This window comes from Microtus pennsylvanicus, chromosome 9, assembly GCF_037038515.1.
Source record: "Microtus pennsylvanicus isolate mMicPen1 chromosome 9, mMicPen1.hap1, whole genome shotgun sequence".
In the NCBI taxonomy this organism is placed as follows: domain Eukaryota; kingdom Metazoa; phylum Chordata; class Mammalia; order Rodentia; family Cricetidae; genus Microtus; species Microtus pennsylvanicus.
The window spans coordinates 34,103,240-34,127,683 of NC_134587.1; the positions used below are offsets into that span (position 1 = coordinate 34,103,240).

Sequence of the window (24,444 nt, forward strand, 5' to 3'; positions counted from 1 at the left end):
CTTGCAACTCAAGATATATGGATAAAAGGGTTTACTGCATGACCCACTGTGTCAAACTACAGCTTCTATGATGGATTTTTTTTTCTTCTTTTTGTCTTAAATTTATTTTATCTTGGTCGGGAGGTTTCAAGGACAGAGGGTAGATACAAAGGGACTGAGAAATGAATGGGATGGGGATGCATGATGTGAAAGACACAAAGTATAAATAAAAAATAAGGTTAAAATAGCAAAGTGATGACTGGGGAATGGCTTGGTGGTTGAAGTGCTGGCTGCCCAAACATTAGAACCTATGTTCAGATACCGGAACCCATGTAAAATCTATGTGAGACAGTGTGCACCTGTAATCCAGCACTAATGGGAGGGGACAGAGACAGAGACAGAGAAACTCTGAACACTCACTCACTGGTCAGCCACACGAGCTGAAGAAGTGAGTTCCAGATTTGATGAGAAAGCTTGTATCAAAATATGAGGTGGAAGGGCTAGGGAGATACTTAAGAGGACTAGAGCCTTGGTTGCTCTTCCAGAGGACCTGGTTTGGAGTCCCAGCACCCACATAGCAGCTCACGAATGGCTGTAACTCTTGTTCTAGGTGATCTGATACCCTATTCTAGCTGCTGTGGACAGAGCATGCGCATGCATGATAAACAGACAAACATGCAAGCAAAACACACACACACATATTATATATATTTAAATATGAATAAAATTTTATAAATAGCCAGTGTTGCTCTCTGTCTTCACATGAGCATGTAGGCCTAAGCACCTTCACCCTCATCTGTCATGTATGTGTATTACACACACACACACATGCACACACACATACACATACATGCACATACACACACATGCACACACATACACATGCACACACATGCACACACACATGCACACACACATTCACACACATACATGCACACACACATGCACACACACACACACACACATTGTAATGGCATAGAAAGTGGGTTTTCTTTTCCTGGAATTAGATGGAACATCACAAGATCATACAGATTTCAGATGACTCGGTTGCATGTTTTAAAAGAAAAACTTATTTTTACATCAGAATTAAAGAGACATTTCCTGTGCTGATACAAGACGTCCACGTAGATTATAAAGTTGTCAGTTTAATCACAGATTAAACAGAAAACCTTTCAGTGACCATGGAATACACAGCTGATCAAGACAGTGGCCTACAGGTTGGAGCCATGGAATGACTGATTCCCGAGTCTTAGAGACTCTACATTCCCCAGCAACACAGTCATTAATGCATTTGTCAAGTTTTCTCCAAGTTTATATAATTATTACCAGTTCTATACAACCAATTTCCTGATAATTATTAATGACTACAATTCAAGAGTGGTGAAGTGAGATTTGCTTGAGTTATTCTAGATAACATGGATAGATTTTGCAGAGTTAAGTATGGCAGCGAGCAGTCTGACAAACTTATAAACATCATGGAAAGAATTGTAGAGAGGAACAGGGGCCACACGGATGCCATCTGGTTCTCGTTTGTCACACTGGAAAGAAAAAGAAAGTCGTCATCTTAGCAGTATCCACACACAGAAACTCTACTTACAATATAAAATTCTGTAGATCATGACTTCCCTAAAACTCAATACACGAGCATTTTTTTTAAAACTGTCTCTGTAAGTCTAAACTTTCTTCTTAATATTGACACAGCAGTGGGTTCAATGTGACTGTCTAAATTATATTTCTGAAGTCACTGAGAGTTATCTTTGAAAATGGATTCTCTACCCAGCTTTCCAGAGGGTAAGCCTCAGGGTTGATGAAACCCTGCGACCAGTTTAAATGTCCAATTCCTTAGTGAGATGCTAGGAGTAGAAACCACCCTTTATTAATTCTCCAACCCTTAGTCATAGAGAGGGGGATTGTCTCTCTGTCCCCAGAATTGCTGATGGGTTTGAAAGTAGGACCACATAATTACACGTCGCGTTGTTATCACCATGACCAAGTTTAAGAATATGCATATGTATATCTATCTATCTATCTATCTATCTATCTATCTATCTATCTATCTATCTATCTATCTATCTATCCATCCATCCATCCATCCATCCATCCATCCATCCATCCATCCATCTATCTATCTATCTATCTATCTATCTATCTATCTATCTATCTATCTATCTATCTCCAAGTCAAAACTGGTAAAAACCTTTCCTTCACTTCAATGAAATATATTCCCTCTTAACTGTTAAAAACTGAGTAAATAATAAGAGTATTTCTCAAAAGCAGGATTTGTTGTCTAATCTGATCAGAAACAGCAGAGGGCCCTTGTGACTATCAATCTGCAGAGTGATGAGTGCTAAGTTGGTGTTCAACTTATCCTGACTGGCTGACAGGAATGATATGTAAACTGAGGAACCTAAGACCCATCCTAAACTGAAACCCAAAGAGAACCCGTGGTTCAATGCAAGCCATAAGCTGATCATATACATACAACGACTCCTCTTTTTTCCAGTTCCTTAAAAACGCCTTTCTTGGAAATGGAAAAGGTCAGTGTTAACTGGCAGCCACGTTCCTCTGCTCTGGCTGGGGTGATGATGTTCACAAGTGGCCCCTTGTTTCCTGTGTTCCCTTTGCTGCGGTACTGTTTGAGCATGTATTCCAGATAGCCTGTCAGCAGAATGGATTTTCTCCTCAGGGCTGCCATAGTTGCTTGCTGGAAGAGCTGAGAATGACAATCAGATTAGCAGTGCCCACTGACTTAAAGAGACACAACACTTAAATGGAAATCGCACATAAAAAGGAAATTCCCATTTTCGACCTATTAAAAGCTCATCACCTTTCAGGAAATCTTTTCTCTATTAAAACAAGCCATGTTTTTAAATGCTTTGTCATTAATAGTGAAGAAAATATATGTAAATGCCATTTTAAACAATATTTGCAAGAGAAGGAAAGTTTTGCTTAAGACCATTCAACTGTTGTCTGTATATAGTTTGGTCCACAGAACATCCCACATAAGACAAATACATGTGTAAATGTGGATTTTAGTATTCTCCACAACATTTTGGTGATCACTATATTTTATCAAGTCAGTATTTTGTTGTCGTTGTTTGTTTTCTGAGACATGGTTTCTCTGTGTAGCCCTGACTGCCCTGGAACTTGCTGTGTAGACCAGGCTGTCCTTGAACTCAGAGATCCCCCTGAGTGGATGGGATTAAAGGTGTGAATCGCTGTCACCCAGTTTATATTTGCAAAGCTAAATTATGAAGCTGATTTTCTCAGGGATGCTAACAATGCTGCATAAGTATTTATTATTGCTGAGGAATTTAGCTGCCAGTACCTTCTACCTCTCCTTTCCTTGCAAACTCTAGCACTTGTGCAAAACATTACCACTTGCTGTCTGATGGGCCTGTCAGAATTGGAGACAAGGGTCTACAATAATTGTTGTGCTAATATTATGAGCCAGAACAGACATGCCTTTCTGTCTTGTTTAAAAAATGTATCCTCCACATAAGGACCGGAGGAAATGTTAACGGTGTGATGCATATGGCACTCCATTAATGTCCTTTGCTGTAACATGAGCGAAAAGATCAGGAATAAATGTGAGTGATGTCATTCAGTGATAGTGGGATTCATCAAGACATGAAACAGCATGTGGGAGAAGGAATTCTAATAAGACTTGACCCAGTAAGCCAAGATTTCTCTGGATATACTGTGTATAAGGTATGGACTTGCTAAAAGTTAGGACCGTGATTTAGTGAAATTAGTGAAGGTCCAGCTGCAGGCTCTAGGTCTGGGCCTCAAGCTGTAAAGTTGCTGAAGAGAGAAGCACTGTTTGAGATGAGTGACTGCACCTGTTACTGCAGGCAGATGGAGCTGCAGGAAGATGCAACTGCAGGCAGAGGCTGGTGTAGGAAAATGCAGGTGTCTTTGTAGAGACAGCATCACCAGCTTCAGGACATTAGGGCCAAGCTGCCCGGAGCTTTATTACCTTTTACAAAACAAGATGCTGGCCAGCTGGGGCTTCTGGGAAGCCAGTCAGGGTTTAGGACAGCACACTCTTTGCAGAGTAGGAGCAGACTGGCCAGGCATGTCTCATAAGACTTTGAAACAGACGATGAGATGCATTAGCTCAAGTTTCTCTCTGGATATCATTAGATTCTAGAATTATATTGTTTGATAAACTATTCTATAAAATTTTCAGGTTCAGCTACTGGCCCCCAAATATGCACGTAGTGTAATGTGTAAAATACAACTTGCCCCTTTCCACCTGCTTCCAGGACCCTGCAAGTACCCAAACCCTTGACAGCCATGCCCCATAATATAATAGCACTGAACATTCACTCGACCTTGACACATCCTCTCACACACTATAATACTTAAGGATCCTACTGAATGGTACCTAATATGTCGACTGTTATGTAGCTACTTGTAAACACCACATCCCATGGATATAATAACAAGGAAAAATAGGACTGTACAAAGAGAGTGTTTTCCATTGGGTATGGGCTCCGTGAACGAAGACCCTATGCATATGGAGGAAAAGGTATCACTTTTAACAATTCATTTGTATCTGCAGGGAATGAAGCTCTTGGAGACCATTAACTATCACTTTTTTTCTTTTTTCTTTCATTTTATTTCTGTTTTTCTCTATATACCTTTCCTTTACTTTTGCTTCTTTTCTTTTCTCCTTCCTTCAGGTTTTCTCCCTTTCTTTCCTTCTTTCCTTCCTTCCTTTCTTCCTTTCCTCTCCTTTGAGATAGTGTCTTACTATGGATCCCTGGCAGGCCTAGAACTCACAGATATCCACCTGCCTCTGCCTCTGCCTCCTGAGTGCTGGGATGGAGAGCTGCCATGCCTGTCTGGTGTCTTATGTTTTCAAACGTGGGTCCCTATGCCTTGTGAAGAAACACCTTCCATTTGTCCTGCTGCTCTCTTGAGCTTCATCGCCATGCACTCAGCTTGAATATTCGATTTGTGTTTTTGAACAGTTTTTATAGTTTATACCATTATAAATGTATATATTGAGCAGAAGTTGTGTCCTTATTGCTATATAAAATACAAACATTAAATATAAAATTCAAAAAAAATTGTAACTTAGCAGTCAGAAAACTGTGGAAATTTCTGAAATTTCTCTGCTCCACACGTCTTCATTACAAAACTAGAGTAAACAAATGGCTGCATAAATGACCACCACTCATCAGTGGACGGAAGTGACAGTTTCAAACAGATGATAGGAAATACTTTTAATAATATCAATTGAACAATTGGAGTTGTAAACAAAGGCATTTTTATTCTATATACTTGAAAAACAACTGGAGGATTCTACATTAAGAATCAACAGGACAGGGCCAGAGAGATGTCTCAGCGTGCAAACTACTTGCTGCGCAAGAAAGAGAGCCCATGTACACAAAGGTGGAGGGAGAGTACAGAATCTGAAATGTCCTCTGACATCCATGTGTGCACCATGGCCTGCTTACCTCCACCCGCTGCATAAATACATTTTTTAAAGTTCTTTTCAATGAATATATATGTGTTTTGAAAGGATGAGCCGGGTGGTGGTGGTGCAGACCTTTAATCCCAGTACTCAGGAGGCAGAGGCAGGTGTATCCTTGTGAGGCTACCCTAGTCTACAAGAGCTAGTTCCAGGACAGGCTACAAAGCTACAAAGAAACCCTGCCTCGAAAAATAAAAATCAAAAGAACAAACAAAAACAGAATGTTTTGAAAGGTAAGTGGACAAGACAAAATTTTATATCATTTGTTTCTTTCATTTAAGTCCTGGTCATGTTTCAGTAAGGGGTGTCCTCTGCCTACTCTCTCATCCTTTCTCCTTTGTCCCTTTTCTCCCCCAGCTGGCCTTCCCCCAAGTCTTCACTTCCCCCATTGCACAGATTTTCTCACTTCAAACCCTCTTTTTTACATTCCCCCCAACATTTCTCCTTTCTCATCTCCACAGCATGGTCTGCTCTCTCCCAGAAAGAAACAAACCAAACATAATAAGATAAAGCCAAGGAGCTTAACTTGCCAATGCTTACTGACCTGGCTCAGAAATAGATGGGGATTACAATATCAGAGGATGGAAATGGGGATTGGGTGTTATTTTGTAATTTTTCACCTTTGCAGTTTAAAATGTTGAGGAAAAAACTTTGAAACCCCTTCAGTTGCTACAAAGATTGAGGGTGTATTTAACAAAATGATCAAAGAAGAGGCTCAGTTGGAGAGGGGCAGAGAATGAGTTAGAAGAAGAGGCTAGAGGCAGAAAAGGGAAGGAGGAAAGTGACATAATTATATTTCAATTAAAATGTCTAAAAATTAAAAACTAAAAATGGGGAAAAGACCATTTGGCTAGAACATAGCCTTGGTAGTGAATAGGTACAATAATCCCAAATCCCAAACCCAAAGCCAATGTGACCTGTGTGCCCAGCCACAGGTGGCTGTTAAGGCTTGTTGGGTAGGTTTAAGTTTAGGTATTAAAGAGAAAGATCAGTCGATCCTTAGAGTCTGGAAATAGAAAGTTGATATACATGGCTCTCATTCAGCATGAGACCAGTGGTAGAATAAAGGAGAGTCTGCCTCTCTTCTGTGCAGATCGTTTGCTAAATGAGAGGGACTGGGTGTGGCCCCCCAGGCTGGAATCACTCCACCTCAAAGGTGGAGGCAACTGATTGGAGGTCATCCTGTCTTGAGTAAAAAATAATAATAAAATGGACAATTTCAGAATATATGGATAAGGGAAATCAGAAGCAATGAGGTAAATGCTAGCCCTGCCTAGCTCACTAGGGTGTGTCTTGGTGGCTTCCATTCTTAGCCCTTCTGTTACAACCTTGCAAAGTGGGATAACACCTCCTGTTTCCAAACCACTAAACACACTGTTTCTCTTCATGGTTACTTGTTATTAAATAGTACTAGACAACTACTAAATATACTTAGACAAAGTACTGGACAGACTTTTCCTCCAAAAGATTTTGAAAAGTGTTTAGCAGATTGAAAACTAATCTTGTTGTCACTTGGTCTATTTTCTATCAAAACAATACAGTTCAAAAAGGTGAAAACAGCACATGCTCCATCTAGTGGTTAAACTGAGAAGGTGCTTCCTAAACTAGAATGAAAAGAGAAAGCAAGCGATAAAGGTGCACAATAACAGGAATTTGATACTGCCACTCAGTGGCCATGATAAGAAACTACTATATTTTCGGTATAGAAGAGAGACCTTTTCTTTTTAATCAACACTTTCAAGGTCAAATCCTGCACAACAGGATTTCCTAAAATATCACGAATTAGGTGATTTTAGAAGGTATTAAAAAAAATCCTAAATCTTTAATTGACTAACGGAGGCATAAAACATCTGTTTAAAGAGGTATAATTTGAAATACATTTTAGTTGAATTTATTCAATAATATAATAATATCAATATTAAATATATAACTTTAGAAATGTATTATTATTTTATATGTATGGGTGTTTTCTCTTCATGCATGTGTATATGTGCACCAAATGTGTGCATGGTGCCCACAGAGACCAGAAGAAGGCACTGTATTCCTTGGGACTGGAGTTATAGACAGTTGTGAGCTGCCATGTGGGTGCCCGCAATCAAACCCAAGTTCCTGTGGTTGAGCAGCCAGTATTCTTAACCCCTTAGCCACTTCTCTAGCCCAAGGTAATATAATTTTAATTACCTGATAAATAATAATTATACGTATTATATTTACTGGAATAAATTTAGAATATCACTAAGTGATATCAAACACATAACAGTTTAATTTCTAGATTATGTTCATTTATCTATATCCTTTTTTGTATACATACATATCTACAAACCTGATTTTACAAATATTAATATTGTGTAAAATCAATTTAGACAAAATGTATAAATTAATTTAAAAGAAAATACTGAGTGATTATGCCAAAATTATACATAGATATAATGCCATAGACACCTCAGTATAAAATACCTACCCTGTTTAGTGAAGCCACTTTATTCTATATATGGTTTCTCCATTCATTTAGCTTACAAAAGTTAGGTAACTTTTACAGGGCATGTTGGTTGTTCCTTGGCTTGCACAGCTGGAGGTAACAGGATGCCTAGAAATCACAACAATGCCTGGCAATTCTTTCTTAGTACGTATCAGCCTCTTGAATGAATTAACTTAGAATTAAATATTGCATGCTCATTTGATTTATAGAAAGATGAACATTGATTCAGTCAAGTCCATATACATCTCAGTAGAACAGCCATGGATGCCTCTTCCCACATCAGGTCCAATTAACAAATTCAAGGTCATAGTCATAGTCACTGTCCCAGTGGGAAATGCTGCCTTTTGTCCATTGCTAGCGCTTATTCAGGATCTTTCTGAGTAGTAGAAACCCTTTAGGACCTGTGACAACCAGGTGAGGCAAGCAGAACAGGATGTGGGAAGGCAGAAGCCCAGGTTTCTTACCTCTAAACTAGCATGCAAGGGACAGACCAACAAAATGGGAGGGTTTGAAATTCGGAATCCACTGGCCCCAGGGATTAACTGCAGCTCTGAAAAATTAGTATAATTATAGTAGTATCATTATTTACAACATCCTTTAAAGAGTGACTTACAACTATGAAGAAGTCAATATTTTAAAAGTAAGATTTAAAACTATCCCCCTCCCCCAGAGACATTCCTGAATAAAAGAAACTCGGAGGAGGGACAATTTTGGCATGTTTTCATCCCATGGAAATGCCTATGACTTGGTCACAGCCCTGTCAGCTGACTTGACATTATAACCCCACAAGGAAGAAACAAATGGTCTAAACCCTACCCTCTGTCTTCCTGGCTCCAAGATAGTATTTCCTTCTTACACTATGCTCTAAAAGCTATTTTGAATGTCATATCATGAGAGAGAACATCAAGATTACAAGGCATGTGAACCTGAGTCACCTGAAGGCAGAGAGAGGAATAAGATGACCTAGGGAAGTGATTTTAGCTCTAGGAGTTTTAGTAGGTCACATGGTTTTCTTAGGAAAAGGAGAGGAGATAGAAGATATGCCTATATAAGATGAGCTAGAAAAGAAAGGGGTTGGTAAATCTAATAACACTGGGGTGATCAGAAATTCATTTAAAACTAAAATAAAAGTATTAAATGTCTTTGGAAAGTCATCAATCCTTGGGCTAGCTGAAATAAGACCAGCAAGCAAAGTTCAATCCACTACATGGTTTCAAATCATTTTTTAAAAGCAAAGGCTCTTTGAACAATGGCCTAGGTGATATGTATGTGCCTTTATGGCTACTTTAGGACTTAATAGAGAGCTGAGCAGAGCACTTAACATAGTTCCTATCTCCTATGTCATAGCAGTAGAGCCAGCTCAGTTCGTGACCAAATTCCCTCATGACTGAAAAGAAATCTTACTTCAGTTAATGGAGGTGACAGGCCTGAAGCTAACAGGTTAGCAGTCTGATTTTTAATTTTACTAGTGTTGTCAACCAAAACTCTGTGACTTGGCTATTGCCAATTTAAAGACATATAAACAGCTCCTAAGATCTGGACACTGAAATTTATGCCTAACTGACAAATGCTCATGATACCTCTGATGTTCTAGAAGACTGGGGTACAGCCATGGGAAAAAGGAAGAGGGCAGTTGTGACGCTAGTGCATGGCAGCTTACTACCCATTGATGCATCTTCTTATAGTGATTCTTATACTTTGGTGCATGGCAAATGCCATAGCCGGGGAATAACTGGAAAGAATGAATGTCAATGTTTGTTTATAGCAGTCCAGTACACCATTGGGTTTGTAATTTTGAATTTAACTTACTCTTAAACTGAACACTGAAGTCAACATTATTCACGTTGAATATGTGGAACAGAACAATGACTGGCATTATCACAAAACTATTAAGCAGCAGATTGGGATTGACAGTCATGTTTCTCTGGTGCTGGCCTCGATCACCAAATTGCCCCGTCTTCCCTGCATGTGTTTTGGCCATTTCTATTTGGGAATCTGACCAAGCCACATGAGCCGCAGGCTAGATTTCACTTCCTTTAATCTCTCTTCAAACGGATAAAATACAAAATCACGCTAAATCTATAAACACTTAGCCTTACATACTGAAATGTCATTTCTTATTTTGGAAACCACAATGACATTTTCAAAGTGCATTCCCTATGGGACATGTCTATTACATGGAATCCAAAGTCAGCTGAAAATCAGAATGAAGGCAAAACAAAATTACATATAAAATATAAAATCGAATATACTTACTGTTATCCATCTTAAATCTTGTACTGCGTTCATGGCCAAACCATCCCACTAACCTAAAATATAAGATAACAATAGGCATTTGGTCTACAATGTTGATTTAGGAATTTGTGGCCAGCATATTAAAATAAATTGTGGTTAAAGTTAGCTAATACTTAAGTATATAAATGTTACACAAGAGGATAAGACACTATCAAAAATAAGGGAAAATACATTTTCTCACGTTATTTATTTTAGAACAATAATATATAGTTACAATTAATATTTCAATACAATGATTTAAATTTTTTTTCAAATGCTTTCAGAAGAACATTAGTGGGGGTTTATTTTTAAATGATAAACTAAAGCTTAAACATTAAAATCACCGATTATACCATAATATTTTACAGTAAAGTCCTAGAGAGTTGGCCTAGCAAAACTTGATAGAGTGCTGAGAACATATAAATAATTTTCTAAAGAAATGTATTTTTTCAGTTTGAACTTAGTTTACATTGAGTATATCAGAAGTACCCAGACAGAATATACAAATTATAAAGGAAAAAATCATGCATATCGCTGTTAGTTGGAAAATAGAACAAAATAATTTAGAGTTAAAAAACAAAACAAAACAAACAAAAAACCCACACAATCAAACTGTGAGAAAAGCACAGTGCTCCCAATCTACTTCCAGAACCAGCAATACCACTCTTGGGCATATACCCAAAATATGCTCAAACATACCACAAGGACATTTGCTCAACTATGTTCATAGCAGTTTTGTTTGTTAATAGCCAAACAAAACAAAACAAAAACTCTAAAATTGTAAAATAAAAGCTATCTCACTACAGTTTTGGAGTAGATAAATCTCAAAATTATTGATTCTCATCCATCAAAAATTATTCAATCAGACATAAAGCGTTTGAAAAATTACTATTTTATAAGAGCAATATAATATCGATAGAAACTAAGTTAGAATGACAGATATAAAAGCAAACTAATCCTAAGTGTAAACAAGCACAAGCATAAAGAATTTGACTGTGGCAGGGATACACCAAAGCTTCCAGCATAAACTGCAAGAGTTTATGGATGAAAAAGATTAGGGAAAGAAGCAAATTGTTACTAATTTCAAGTTATATAATTCTGTACTTGGTAAGAACAAATTGGTAATTTAATAAAATAGTTTAACATGTAATTATTACAAAAGTAAATTCTTAAAGACAAATTTGCATTATTATACAGATATAGTACCAAGAAACATGTAAGGCCTACATTTTTGTTTTGTTTTGTTTTGTTTTGTTTTATTGTTTTGGTTTTTCATGATACGGTTTCTCTGTAGCTTTGGAGTCTGTTCTGGAACTAGCTCTTGTGGACCAAGCTGGCCTTGAACTCACAGAGATCCGCCTGCCTCTGCCTCCTGAGTGCTGGGATTAAAGGCGTGTGCCACCATTGCCCGGCAAGGCCCACGTTTCTAAACCACTTCAAAAGGACATGATTAGTAATCACTATCAAAAGGAAACCAATTATCCTTGATTTGATGTACAAATCTAATATGAGCCACACAAAAATGCAAGCAAGCTTGCTTTTATTTATGAAAAGTGAAGCTGACTCAAATGTCAGAGGGAAAACAAATAAAACTAAGAAATATCTTTGTGAAAATCTATGATGACAGGGAATGATCCTGGAAGATTTTACTATCTGTGAAAGTTCCAATTCAAAACAACATAGAGTATGTCAACAAGTGAATAAATACATAATTCACTGTGTAATAAAAGTGAAAAGAATCTTGAGAACATTTCTGTAGAACAAACAACTAGAAAAGATTATTTGAGTAACAATCTAAACAGTCATTTTCAATTTATATCACAAAGGATAAGCTGATCTTGAGATTTACTTATTTTATGTATGTAGGTATTTTATCTGCCTATATGTCTGTTTTACACACATATCTAATGCCTGTAGAGACCAGAAGATGGCATGCAACTCCCTGCAGCTAAAGTTTCAGGTGGTTAATAGTCACTTTGGGGGTTCTGGGAACCAAACTCAGGTCCTGTGGAAGAGTATCAAGTGATCTTAACCACTGAGCCATCTTTCTAACTCCTAGCTAAACTTAATATGTATGTAGGCACAATATTCAACCATAGGGGAAGAAGGAAATCCTGTCATTTATGACAACATGATAGAAATGGGGGCATTATATTAAATGAAACAAAACCTGTACAGAAAGACAAACACAGTGCCACTGATGTGCAGAATTGTAAAGGACCTGATTTTAAGTGCATTTAGAGTGGAATGCTGACTACCAAAGTTTGGAAAGGATGAAGGAGGAGGCGAAGAAAGTTGATCAATTGATAATGCGATAATATTAGACGGGCCTAAGAAATTTTGATGCCACACTGCACCATAGTTTGATGAGACATTACAAATGAGCATAATGTTTTTCACAAGCTAGAAAAGGAGTATAAATAGCTTTGCCACAAAAAAAAAAATCATGTGTTTTAGATAGTCACAGCCAACCTGAGCTTAAATATGTACACGTACATCAACACACTGTGTGGTTTTATTATATATAATTGTGTTCTTATGTATCAGTTACAATCAATTTAACCTTTCTAGAAAGTCGTAATACAAAGTAATTCAGTGAGAATGATCAAAGGGTGATAGCATTCCACACCTGGAGTCCTAGCCCTGGGAAGTAGAGTCCAGTAGACCTAATGTCAGAGGCAGCCTCAGGGACAGAGAGTTTCTGGCCACCTATGAGGGCCTTGTCTTTTAAAAAAGAAAAAGTTGAAGAAAGAAAAGAAGGGAACAGTGAGAAAAATGCCAGAAAAGCCAAAGTGTACAAAATGTCAGTGTTGTCTAAAAATTTGTCTTAAGTGTCAAAACAGCAGCTTTCGATTTAGTGATGACATTACTAACTATAGTTATAAAGAGACATCATAGTTCCCCTATCAGATTAGAAAAAATGAAAAATTTGATTATGCCCTCTATTGATATAAATGTGACAAAAAGGATATTCCTCACATAATATTTTAGGAGTATTATGTGATGTGTACCAGAGGAAAGCAAAGAAAAAATGTTTATAAAATTTATGAATACTTATACTACTGGCAAATTCACATCCAAGAATTATTTTTCTGAAAAAAGAAACAATGTGGTGTAAATTATATATAAGTATAGGTACAACATCTTCTTATCAACTATTCAAGACTTAAAGAAACTTTTCTTTCATTGGGAAGTTTGTTTTGTAAATTGTAGAACATCTACATAATAAATTATAATGTAGCTCTTAAGTTAAAAGTGAGGCAAAGAGCTGGATAAGCTAATAACTACAAGTCACACGAAATCAAGAAAGATGGAGAGTACCTGCAGTATGTATTTTGATCATATTTAATAATTACTTGGACATATGCTTTTGTTTTATCTCCAGCCAGAATACAACTTTGTGCGTTTAGAGACTTGACGAGGTTGTAGGTCGGGGTATGTGTGTGGTGTGATGGGTCATGAATGGTCAATACAGAGAGCACAAGCAGGAAAATGGACCCACCTTGGGATGAGAAAGGGGCTCCCCTGGAGAAGGCAAGCAAAAATATGGGTCTATTTTATCAGAAAAAGAAGGGAAGACTATCAGAGAGACAGAGAAGCATGAACGAGGCACTGTGTTTCAGTAAAGCGACTTTCCCCAGTAGAGCACTCTTGATTAAAGCCCACAGCTTTGTCCACCATCTGAAATGTACCCAGCATGCAATGAAGAGGCTTTCATGGAAATTTACTTAATGGTTTTAAAACTTGTTTTTATTTTAACTTTTAAAATTATTCATTCAAACAGGAGTCTAAACAAAGGCATACTTAGCAAAAAGATTTCTTATTTTTAATCACATTTATTTATTTACTTAATTTTGTGTATGGAAGGGTATAGACTTGTGTGCCCCAGAGCCTTGTAGGGTTCAGAAGAAAACTTGAAGAAGTTTATTTTTTTTCTTTACCATGTAGGTCCCAGGGATTGAACTCAGCTCATTCATGCTTGATAGTAAGTACCTTTATCTACAGAGTCAACTTATCTATGGAGTCAACTGACCACCCTTCAAAATATCTATTTTTTTCCATATGTTTAGAATAAAAATCAGAACTTTCTTAAGTGTAATGTGGGAATTATGGACACATTTCGTGTAACTGTCTGAATGACAGCAAGGTAAAGTGGAAGAAGAAATAGAATGGAATTTATTTATATAAGATGATCAAGTCAATCTTCATGAGTTCATGGTCTATTAAGTTTGAAAATATGGAAGAGCTGACTGAAAGACACAACACAGTTCATTTAAAAGGCATACCATAATTAGAGACATTTCTGGTGATAATGTATAAAGTCCATGCCCACAGAAAAAGAAACACAAAAACACAAAAGAAAGAAAAAAGATATATCTCATTCTAATTGAAAGAATCACTGCCTCTGTAAACATTTATAAGGTAGCCAAGAGTTTGCTATTTAATCTACAGGATGTCAATGTCCATGTTTACCTCAGGCCAGAAGCACTTTATAAAATATTTCAAGAGAAGGATGTTTTGATAAAATTTGTTACAGAATTAATTGTTATTAGATTAGTAGCTTAAATGATAGTCTTTGAAAAAAATTAAGAACAATGTAGAAGAGATAAAATTTATTGCTGAATGAAGGAACTAAGTAAAGGTTTTGGTGAAAATATGAACTTGGAATTATCTTTATTAGTTTACAGGTTCAAAATGTACAAAATAATGATTTATTAAGTAGAATTATTTCTTTTGCAGCCACTTATAACTTTGTAGTATATGAGTCTTCTGCACTCAGTCATATCAGATCTTGGCATTTTCTTGGAAAGTCTGACTGTGAGACACAGAGGTGGAAAAATACAGTAACATGTTTCTTCATTTCATTTTCAGCGAGATCAAAGCAAAAATTGGGAGCAATATTTCAATGTTTTCTTATTTAGCAAGCTTTAATTCATTTTTGTGTATTCACTTAAGAACTGAGTATTTGTCATCTCTGTGTATGGGCTAATATTAAAAATTCAAGAGTATGAGTTATGATGGTTTATGTTTATGTTTAACAGGGATATCAAAGACCTACTGTTCAACATAGCATCACAAGAGGAAAAGATAACTTGAGACTACACAATGACATGTTCATAACAGAAATATGAACAAAAGACTGTACCAATGGGGAAATGTTCTCTTCTTTATAGATAATCTCAGTGCTGATTCTAAACTATAATCAAAAGAAAATTTTTGTATTATACACTAGAACCTTTGGGATACATCGAACCATGGCTTAAGATGAAAGGCTATCATTGTAACTGTGTTCATAAAAAAATCAGAAAGATGGCAAATAAATAACCTAGTGATGCATCTCAAAACTATAGAAAAACAAGACAAAATCAAACCCAAATGCAGCTGGTGTCAAGAAGTAATAATAAAGATCAGGACAGAAACTAATGAAATCAAGACTAAAAGAGCAAAAAATAAAATTAGTAATCAAATAACTGTTTCTTTCAAGAAATGTACAAGATTAACAAACTCTTAGCTAAATTAACATAAATAGAGAACTCTAAGTTATGAAAATCAATGATGAAAAGAGAGATGCTACAATAGAAGAATGGAAACATACTTGGTATTAAAAATGAATATACTAGCAAAAGTAATCTACAAATTCAATGGTATCTCCATTAAAATTAAAATGAAGTTTTTACAGAACTAGAAAACATCCTAAAATTGATATGAAAATGTAAAGACCATGGATAGCAAAAGCAAACCTAAGCAGAAAGAATATAGGCAGATGTATCACATTATCTGACTTCAGATTATACTATACATCAATAGTGACAAGAACAGAAGAGTACTGGCACAAAAACAAACATATAGCCCAATAAAATAAAATAGATAGTCCAGAAATAAACCAACACTTATGGGCTCCTAACACTTGATGGGGATATAAAAAAAATACTAGAAAAATAACAACCTATTCAGTGTAAGGTATCAGCAAAATTGGATATTCACCTGCAGAAGAATTAAATTCCATGGATGAATCTCATGCTACCCAAAAATCAGTTCAAAGTGAATCAAAGACTTTAACTTAAATGACCAAACATTGAAAGTGCTAGAGGAAAGGTAGAGAAAACTTGCCCAGATTCAGTTATAGACAAGAACTTCCTGAATGAATCCAATGGCACAGCAAGTATCCCCACTAATTTACAGTAGGATCACATCAAATTAGAAATATTCTGTGCATTAAAAGAAACTATGAACCAATTTACCAGCCTACAAGATGAGAGAAAAATCTTTGCCATCTCTACTTCAGAGAATGGGTTACTATCTAGAATTCATTTTTTTTAAATCCCAGAATACTGTAATGAACACCCACAGAAATCTGCCAATAAATAAGTGGGCCAGTGTTCTAGACATGAAGATTTTGAAAAAAAAATTCTAACTGACCAACTAATATTCTTAGTTATCTAGGAATTCAAATTGAAACTACTTTGAAATTTCATCATCCTCAGTTTAAAGTAGCTATTACCAAGGGAACAAATTAATAACATATGCTAATGAGGATAGCATTATGTCTAAAGAGGAACCCTGATGAGAGATTTTCCTCTGTATGCTAGGAATATGTTTTATTATCATTAGTTAATAAAGAAGCTGCTTTGGCCTATTGCAGGGCAGACTAGAGCTATACGGGGATAGCTAAAGAAAGAAGGCAGCCATGTAGCTGCTGAAGGAAAAATATGCTAGAACCCTACCAGTAGGCCACAGCCTCATGGTGATATATAGATTAATAGAAATGTGTTAATTTAAGATGTAGGAGCTAGCCAGAAATATACCAGAGCCATTGACCAAACAGTGGTGCAATTAATATAGTTTTTGTGTAATTATCTTGGGTCACCGTGGTCATGAAACTAAAGCACAGACTCCAATTACAAAATGATACCCAGCATGGAGCAACATACATCCTCATAAAATCTAAGAAATATATAATATTAAAATATAAAGGGCTTTTAGACCCACAAAACTGGAAGTCAACTGGAGCATCTTGGTAGCCACATTTTATTTCAGATAGGCTCTGTTTTCTGGCTGCAAGCAGAGGCATGACTTCTTTAAGAGATGGCTTCCTGGTTCGTCTTGGCTGCATGAACAACTTTTTTGGGAGGTACTGGTAAGGTGCATTTAAATGATATTTGTGACAGAGTGCTACAAGTTGCTTAATGGCTTACATAGTAATGCTGTGTCCCTGGAACTGGGGCAGTGAGCATGGCTCAGGGGTCAGTGAATATACCCTTGCCATGTTGGACAAGGCAGAGCCAACAGGTAAAACAGTAGACTTAGTCCAAACCATGCAGCTTAGTATTATTTTTTTTAAAAAAATTCTTCTGTCCAGAAAATGAACACAGATACACAATAAGACAGATTCAGACAAAAGACACATCTGAATGGGTCACAGTGTTGGATAAATGTACCTAGGCTTAAGAGATAAAGAAGAAAAAGTAATGGAGTAATAAAAAAAGCCATGTAAAGATGGAAATTTGATTTGATTCCTAGGGGATGTTAAGCTAAACCAATATATATATAAAACATGTGGATTCCCTCCAGGATAATGTGGTTTGATGAAACAAGACCCCCTGAAAGGTCTCCATAAATCCTAAAAATACTTCACCAAACAAACAACAGAAAGTAGTTTGGAGAAAACTACACCCAAATTCCCCAAATGGTTATTTATAAATGTTTGTTTTCATTTAAAGGGGATATGGTTGAGAAATGAATACTTTACATTGGTATGGCTCTTGGTCTATGGGTACAAATTGAAGGTAAATTTTGTTATATGTATATTTATACACATGTTTAAGGTATTATGTTTATACAGCTCATTTAAAAATGTAATGTATAATTAAGGACTATAGATTAATAGATAGTCATTTATAATAGTCAAATGTACTTATGTTAGTTAGGTTTTCTAGATATACAGAGAGGTACTTCAGTTAGACAGGTAATCTTCAACACTTCAAAGATCTACAAAATATGGCATTTAAAAGGTTTTAAAAAATTAGACTGATCTTGACAGTGAGAAATGTCTGCTTCTGGCAGCACCAGTTACTTCAGAGAGGATGATGGGCATTGAAGAAACTCATATGGAATTTGCCTTTAGTATGATAGGACTAGCCATTTGGGCAAGAAACTGCTCTTGCATGGACTGCTTGACAGCATGCTGTATAAACTGAACATGAAGGACCCATAAACTTGCCTAAAGAATGTGAGACAGTCCTTCAGGTTTTCTGCTTCATGAAAGAGTCTACCAAACATTCTGCAGGATACAGAGGAACGTCATTGAAAAACTAGCAGTATAGGCAAAATAGTCATTCAACTTTCCTGTTTCATGGTTAAGTTTGCTGGATACTAAGGGCCTGTAGGCTGAAGATGAATACCCCAATGTTACAGAAGACCTTTGGGTGGCTATCTAGGCACTGAGATGTTGTCAATTTTAGAGTTTTGGGAGTTTCTTACAATGAACTTCCTGTTAACTTAGGTAATATTATATCCTTCTGGGGTCTTTGATGGAATTGAAGACAGATAGTTATAGCTATAGTTTTCCCTAGTTGTGATAAAAGACAAGTTAGATATGAAACTTTGGACTCAAAAAGAAATATTCTAACTATATTTCTTTTTTTATAACTGTTTTATTATATGTAATTTACTATGTTAAAGTTGAAAACTTTCTTTTCATTTAGACAGAAAAGGGGAAATGATGTGGGATTTTCCTTTGTATGCTTAGAATATGTTTTATTGCCATTGGTTAAATAAGAACTTGCTTTGGCCTATGGCCAGGCAGAATAGAGCTAAAAAGGAAAAGCTAAAATGAATGCAGGGAGGAAGATGGTGGACTCATGAAGATACTATAGAGCTGTTGAAAGAGAAGATGCCAGTATCTTACTTGTAGGCCACAGTCTTGTGATGATACATAGATTACTAGAAATGGGTTAATTTAAGATATAAGAGCTAGCTAGAAATATGCCTGGGCCAACACCCAAACAGTGTTGTAATTAATATAGTTTTGTGTGATTTTTTTTTGGGTCTGGGCTGCCAGGAAATCAATGTGCAGTCTTCTTTTTACAGAACCCTTACCTTATTTACTGTTGGAGGAAATATAATTCAGTGCAGTCATTAGGGAAATAATTCTGGAAGGTTCTCAAACAACTATAAATAGAACTATTGTAATATATAGCAATACCACTCCTGGGCATTTTCCCATAGGACTCTATACCCTACCATGGAGATAATTTGGGGCATATATTTGCTATTCTACTTACAGTATAAAAAAATCAAGTCACTTCATTTGTCCTTTTAAAGATGAAGAGAAAATGAAAATATAATAGATACACACAATGGAATATTATTAAATGTAAAAAATAAAATTATAAAATATTCATGATAATACATAAAAGTGACAATATTATAATAAGTGAGATAACCCAGATTCTGAAAGACAAATGTTGAATTTTCTCTTTCACATGCACTCCATATTTTCTATTTGTTTTGTATGTGTATTTATATGAGAGTAAAATGGGGTAATGAGATTAGAAGGGGACTCATGAGAGAAGAAAAGACGACTTGAAAGGGAAAGGCTTGTGTGCTGGTGAGTTTTCCTTCAACTGGACACAAACTTGGATCATTTGGGAAGATAGAAATTCAACTGAGAAGAATGCTCCCTACGGGTTGGCCTGTGGGCATGTTAGTAAGTTACACTCCTCCATGATTTCTGCCTCCAGGTTACTGCCCTGACTTCCTGCCCTGACTTCCTTTCATGATGGATTATGATTGGGACATTCAAACTGAAAGAAACCTTTTCTTTCTCAAGTTGCTTTTGGTCATGGTATTTCATCACAGGAATAAAAACCCTAAATGAGAAAAAAAATGGTTCCAGGTCATAGAGTAACTCGTTGACAGACCTGACCATGTGTTTTGAGGAAGTGCCTTAGGGTTTCTATTGTTGTGATGAAATACCACGACCAAAAAGCAAATTGACAAAGAAAGGGTTTATTTGGCTTACCCTTCTATATCACTGTTCATCACTGAATTGAAAGAAGTCAGGACAGGAACTCAAGAAGGTCAAGAACCAGAGGCAGAAGCTGATGCAACAACAAAGGAGGGATGCCTCTTACTCTTCCGCTCCCTGTGGCTTGCTTGGCCTGATTTCTTATAGAACCCAGGACCATTATCCAGGGATAGCACCACCATGGATTGGTTCCTTCCCTACTAATCAGTACCTAAGAAAATGCCTTATAGGCCTGCCTACAACCTGGTCTCATAAATACAATTTTTTTTAAAAGTGAGGTTCCCTCCTCTCAGATGTCTTGAACTTGTGTCGAGTTGAATTAAAAATCTCCATCACAGGAGGCTTTTAGAAGGACTTGGAACCTTTTGGCATAGAAAGCCAATTCAGTGGAAACATATGATGAGTTATGAGAACTGCTGCATAAGAAGATACAAAAAAAGTGTATTTCAACAGGTGCAGAGAACTGATTAGGCATATTTGGTCACTAGATGAGATAAAGAAAGGGTTACAAAGAGGAAGGGCCATGATAGCGATAATGAGACAGAAACTTTCTATTCATAAGATGAAACCACTTGTCTGAGATTTATGTTCCCAAGGACAAGAGTTCCTCTTCAAAGGATGTCTTATGTCTAACACCTGTTCCTGATAATATGCTTTTCTTAAAAATCGCTGATGTGACTAAAAGAAGCTTTCATACTATGCCAACTGATGATATATGACCTTCTGATTTGTTCTTTGTTTGAATACTATATAATGAAAACATGAATTCAGTAAAATCGCAGCAGATTTCAACCACTCTCTTGTGTGTTGTGTCTGTCTGTCATTTGCCGAACTTGTGCCTCTTCCTGATTACCAAGACCCTGCTTTTCCCATGGTCTGAGTGACTCCCCTGAGCCGGTCCATGGCACACTCCCACAAGACCCCCAGTTTTTTCCCTAGCCCCAACACAGGACTATGGACCTGAAGATCACTGAAGAGGCTTGAACCAGGCCAATGCTGGCTCCCAAACCTTGATCCCCAAGTCTTTAAGCCCCTTCTGCTCACCAGAGCCACCTATTATGTGTTCCTTTTCCTGAGGAAACAACCTCAGTTTGAATGTACTAGAATTTTGTGTTCTGGCATGTAAAGTTAGTTGAGTAACATTTGGAATCACTGTGGTAGGTACATAAGCCATAAGGTCATGTTCTTTGGTCACAATGTCACAGTGGGGCATTGTTTTCATTTTACAAGCCAACCCCAGTACTCCCTTCCTCTCCTTCCAACCCCTCACCTTCCCCCCTTCCTATTCCTCATTCACTCCTCAGAGGGGATAAGGCTTCCCCTGGGGAGTCAACAAAGCCTGGCTTTCCAAGTTGAGGCAGGACCAAACCCCTCCACCTATATCAAGACTGAGTAAGGAATCCCACCATAGCAAATGGGCTTCAAAATTCCAGTTCAGGCACCTGGGTTAAGTTCCCGTTCCACTACCAGGGCCTTCCCCCTCCAGATCAAGACATAACTGCCACCCACATTCAGAGGGCCTATGCAGGTTCCTCAGCTGTCATTCCAGAGTCTGTGAGCTGTCATTAGCTGGGTCAGGTGTCTCTGAGGTCTTTGATCCACTTAAACTTGAATCGTGTGCAGAATGATGGGTAACATTCTTCTGTGGTTAAGTGATGATAACGTCTATTTATGAACAATTGTGGATCGTTTGATCACCATTTTTTTTATTGCTCTAAGATTTATTCATCTATCACAAGCCATAGTGTTTCTTGCATGCTCCCCTGACAGTGTTTTAGACGTATAACCTAAAACAATTTGAATGGACAAATGCAAAAAATCTCTGTTTGAATGTACTAGAACTCTGGTCTGGTAGGTACATAAGTCCTGAGGACATCTTCTTTGCCCACAATTTCACAGCAGAATGTTGTTTCGCTAAAGCAATGGGTAGAGCAAGAAGAAACACAGAGAAAAGAGATTAGATTTCAAGTAGACAAGGTATCTTAGCAGTAACAGGATTTCAGGCACAGAGAGAGGGCAGTTTGTGTAGAGGGATCAGGGCAGGCAATGGTGGAGAAATCAAACACAAACTAAACAACCAGAGAAAGAACAAGGAATGCCTAAGCCATTCATTGGTCAATCAGCATACAGGCAAAAAGGTGACAGTGTGACAAGAACAGATCCTGGTGTGAGAATCTCCATGACAAAGAAGATACTTCCAGTAAAGAAGCAGCATAGGTTGTTTGAGCCAACAAATTTTGGTTCCTCTTCAGGCACTAGCAACTAGCTCCAAGCAGGCCTAGTATCAGGCTTGATTTAGCCTGGGCATTGAGATCATTGTCAATTTCTATTTTCTGATATTATTTCCCTCCTCACCATTGCTGGGCTTACTTCTGTGTCAGCTGTCTAACATTCCCGTGCGAAGCACTTTGAGGAGTTATTGCTGAGTTCAATTCATCTTCTTCCTTTCATCTGCCCAACCCAGTCTTCCTGGTTCTATCACATGTTCAGTTACCTCTTCAAGTCTCATTTTGCAAGAGACTTATTCAAATGTGACCGTGAGCTAGCAATATGACAAGCACAGTCACACAGACATATCTCCTGAATTGATACATTTTGGTTAATGGAAATTATTATTTACTGAAGTTTCAGAATATTATGTTATTCTTATAAGAGCTAAATCAATATTTTGGAATAAAACATTATTTGAAGAAAGCCTTTGAAATTTTTCTGAATATACTTTCTTGAAATATCTTATTATCTTGAAATATTGCTATGTAATCCTTTGAAATAATAATGATGTCCTGAGTACAAGAACAGGAAAAAGACATCTCAGCCTGAGACTTTTGAAAGTACTCAAATTTTGGGCATCCGTGTTGAACCAAACTCATGAAGGATTTATGTAGATAGCGCTCACAGATACATTTGATCTTTTTAGAAGCATATGGAAATGCATATTTAATTTGTCAGCACTTTGCAACTCACACCCTCTTCAGAATAATTTCAGAGTATAAATGTCTCCATATGTTAAATTCTGGTTTGTCTATTATGGTAGGAATGAAGAAAGAAAAAAAGGGACATACATTATTTTTTTTCCCCTCAGCACTGTGGATTATGAAGGAGAAATTAATAATCCAATGTTCCATACTCAAATAATTCAGATTTAAGAAGTTTCAGTTTACAATCAAGTTTTCAATCACACTGGAGAGGCTATGATAAAATCTTAATAGGACCATAAACCCCTTATTTTAAAAAAATGTGTCACATGGCTGTTTTCTGCCTAAATTGCTATGTTAAATCTTTGGAGACATCAACCAAAATTGATTGGAACAGAAAATAATATGCAAACCAAAGGCACACCATCTCTACATCAAGTCATGAGAAAGGCAGATAAACGAATAGTTCCCATCCAAGCAAATTCTTTCTTCTAACACAACACAAACCAGCAAAGAAAAACTAAATCCTGTAGGTCAGCTGCCATTTGTTTCAAGAACTGTAGTTAGTATGTCTTGAAATACCAGGATGTCCTGGACCTGTGAGTGGTGAGGTCATTTGCCGAGCTGCCCACACACCAGGTGTGTGTATCCTCACAGTAGACTTCCACACCAGCTCTTTTTGCCAATCCTAGAGAGCTGGGGGTGGTGCATGCAATTTCTAGATAAGGCTGTATAAAATTTTACAAAAAAAAAAAAAAAACCTGTAGATTTCAAAGGTCATTTTCTGTACAGAATCTGAAGTAATTAACATAAGAACTGAAGGTCTTTGGCAACTTTTACTTTTCAAGTCTGAAAGGATCACTGACCCTATATACCTTTGGAGACCCTAGACTGAAGTTTTAGAGCATAACATAAAATGCAAGGTTTCAAAGGACTTCGCCACCCCCAAATTAATGATCATGTCATCATTATCAGTAAAGACTGATGTGCTAGCAAGAAGGGCCTCAAGGATCTTATAGTGTGGATAATTACTCTTTTGGCTTCCTTTAACAGCTGCTATTATTTATTTCGTTAGTAGAAAGAAAACAAAATGATTAATCAAATTTATTTTTAATTGTGATCACACCTCGGTACAAATCAGTTATTTTTACAGTAACAGCTTAAGTTTACCATATGGGAAAGTTATTTGGAAATTTCACATAATAAAAACTGCTGAGGCTGAGGAGAAGGTTAAGTGGGTGAAGTACTTGGAGCACAAGAATAATAAGCTGAGTTCAGACTC

General features: G+C 36.9%; 1 protein-coding gene across 2 annotated transcripts in view; it reads right to left on the reverse strand.

Moving 5' to 3' along the window:
* Positions 1–1,011: 1,011 nt before the first annotated feature.
* Positions 1,012–24,444, reverse strand: part of Kynu (kynureninase) — a 118,790-nt gene continuing 95,357 nt past the window's right edge. For both annotated transcript variants that reach the window (XM_075985304.1, XM_075985305.1), the window contains exons 11-14: positions 10,200–10,252; positions 8,408–8,493; positions 2,462–2,692; positions 1,012–1,517 (exon numbers count right to left, since the gene is read on the reverse strand). In XM_075985304.1, coding sequence (XP_075841419.1) covers positions 1,386–1,517; positions 2,462–2,692; positions 8,408–8,493; positions 10,200–10,252 — 502 coding nt within the window. In that variant the 3' untranslated portion in view covers positions 1,012–1,385. The remainder of the gene's footprint in view (positions 1,518–2,461; positions 2,693–8,407; positions 8,494–10,199; positions 10,253–24,444) is intronic.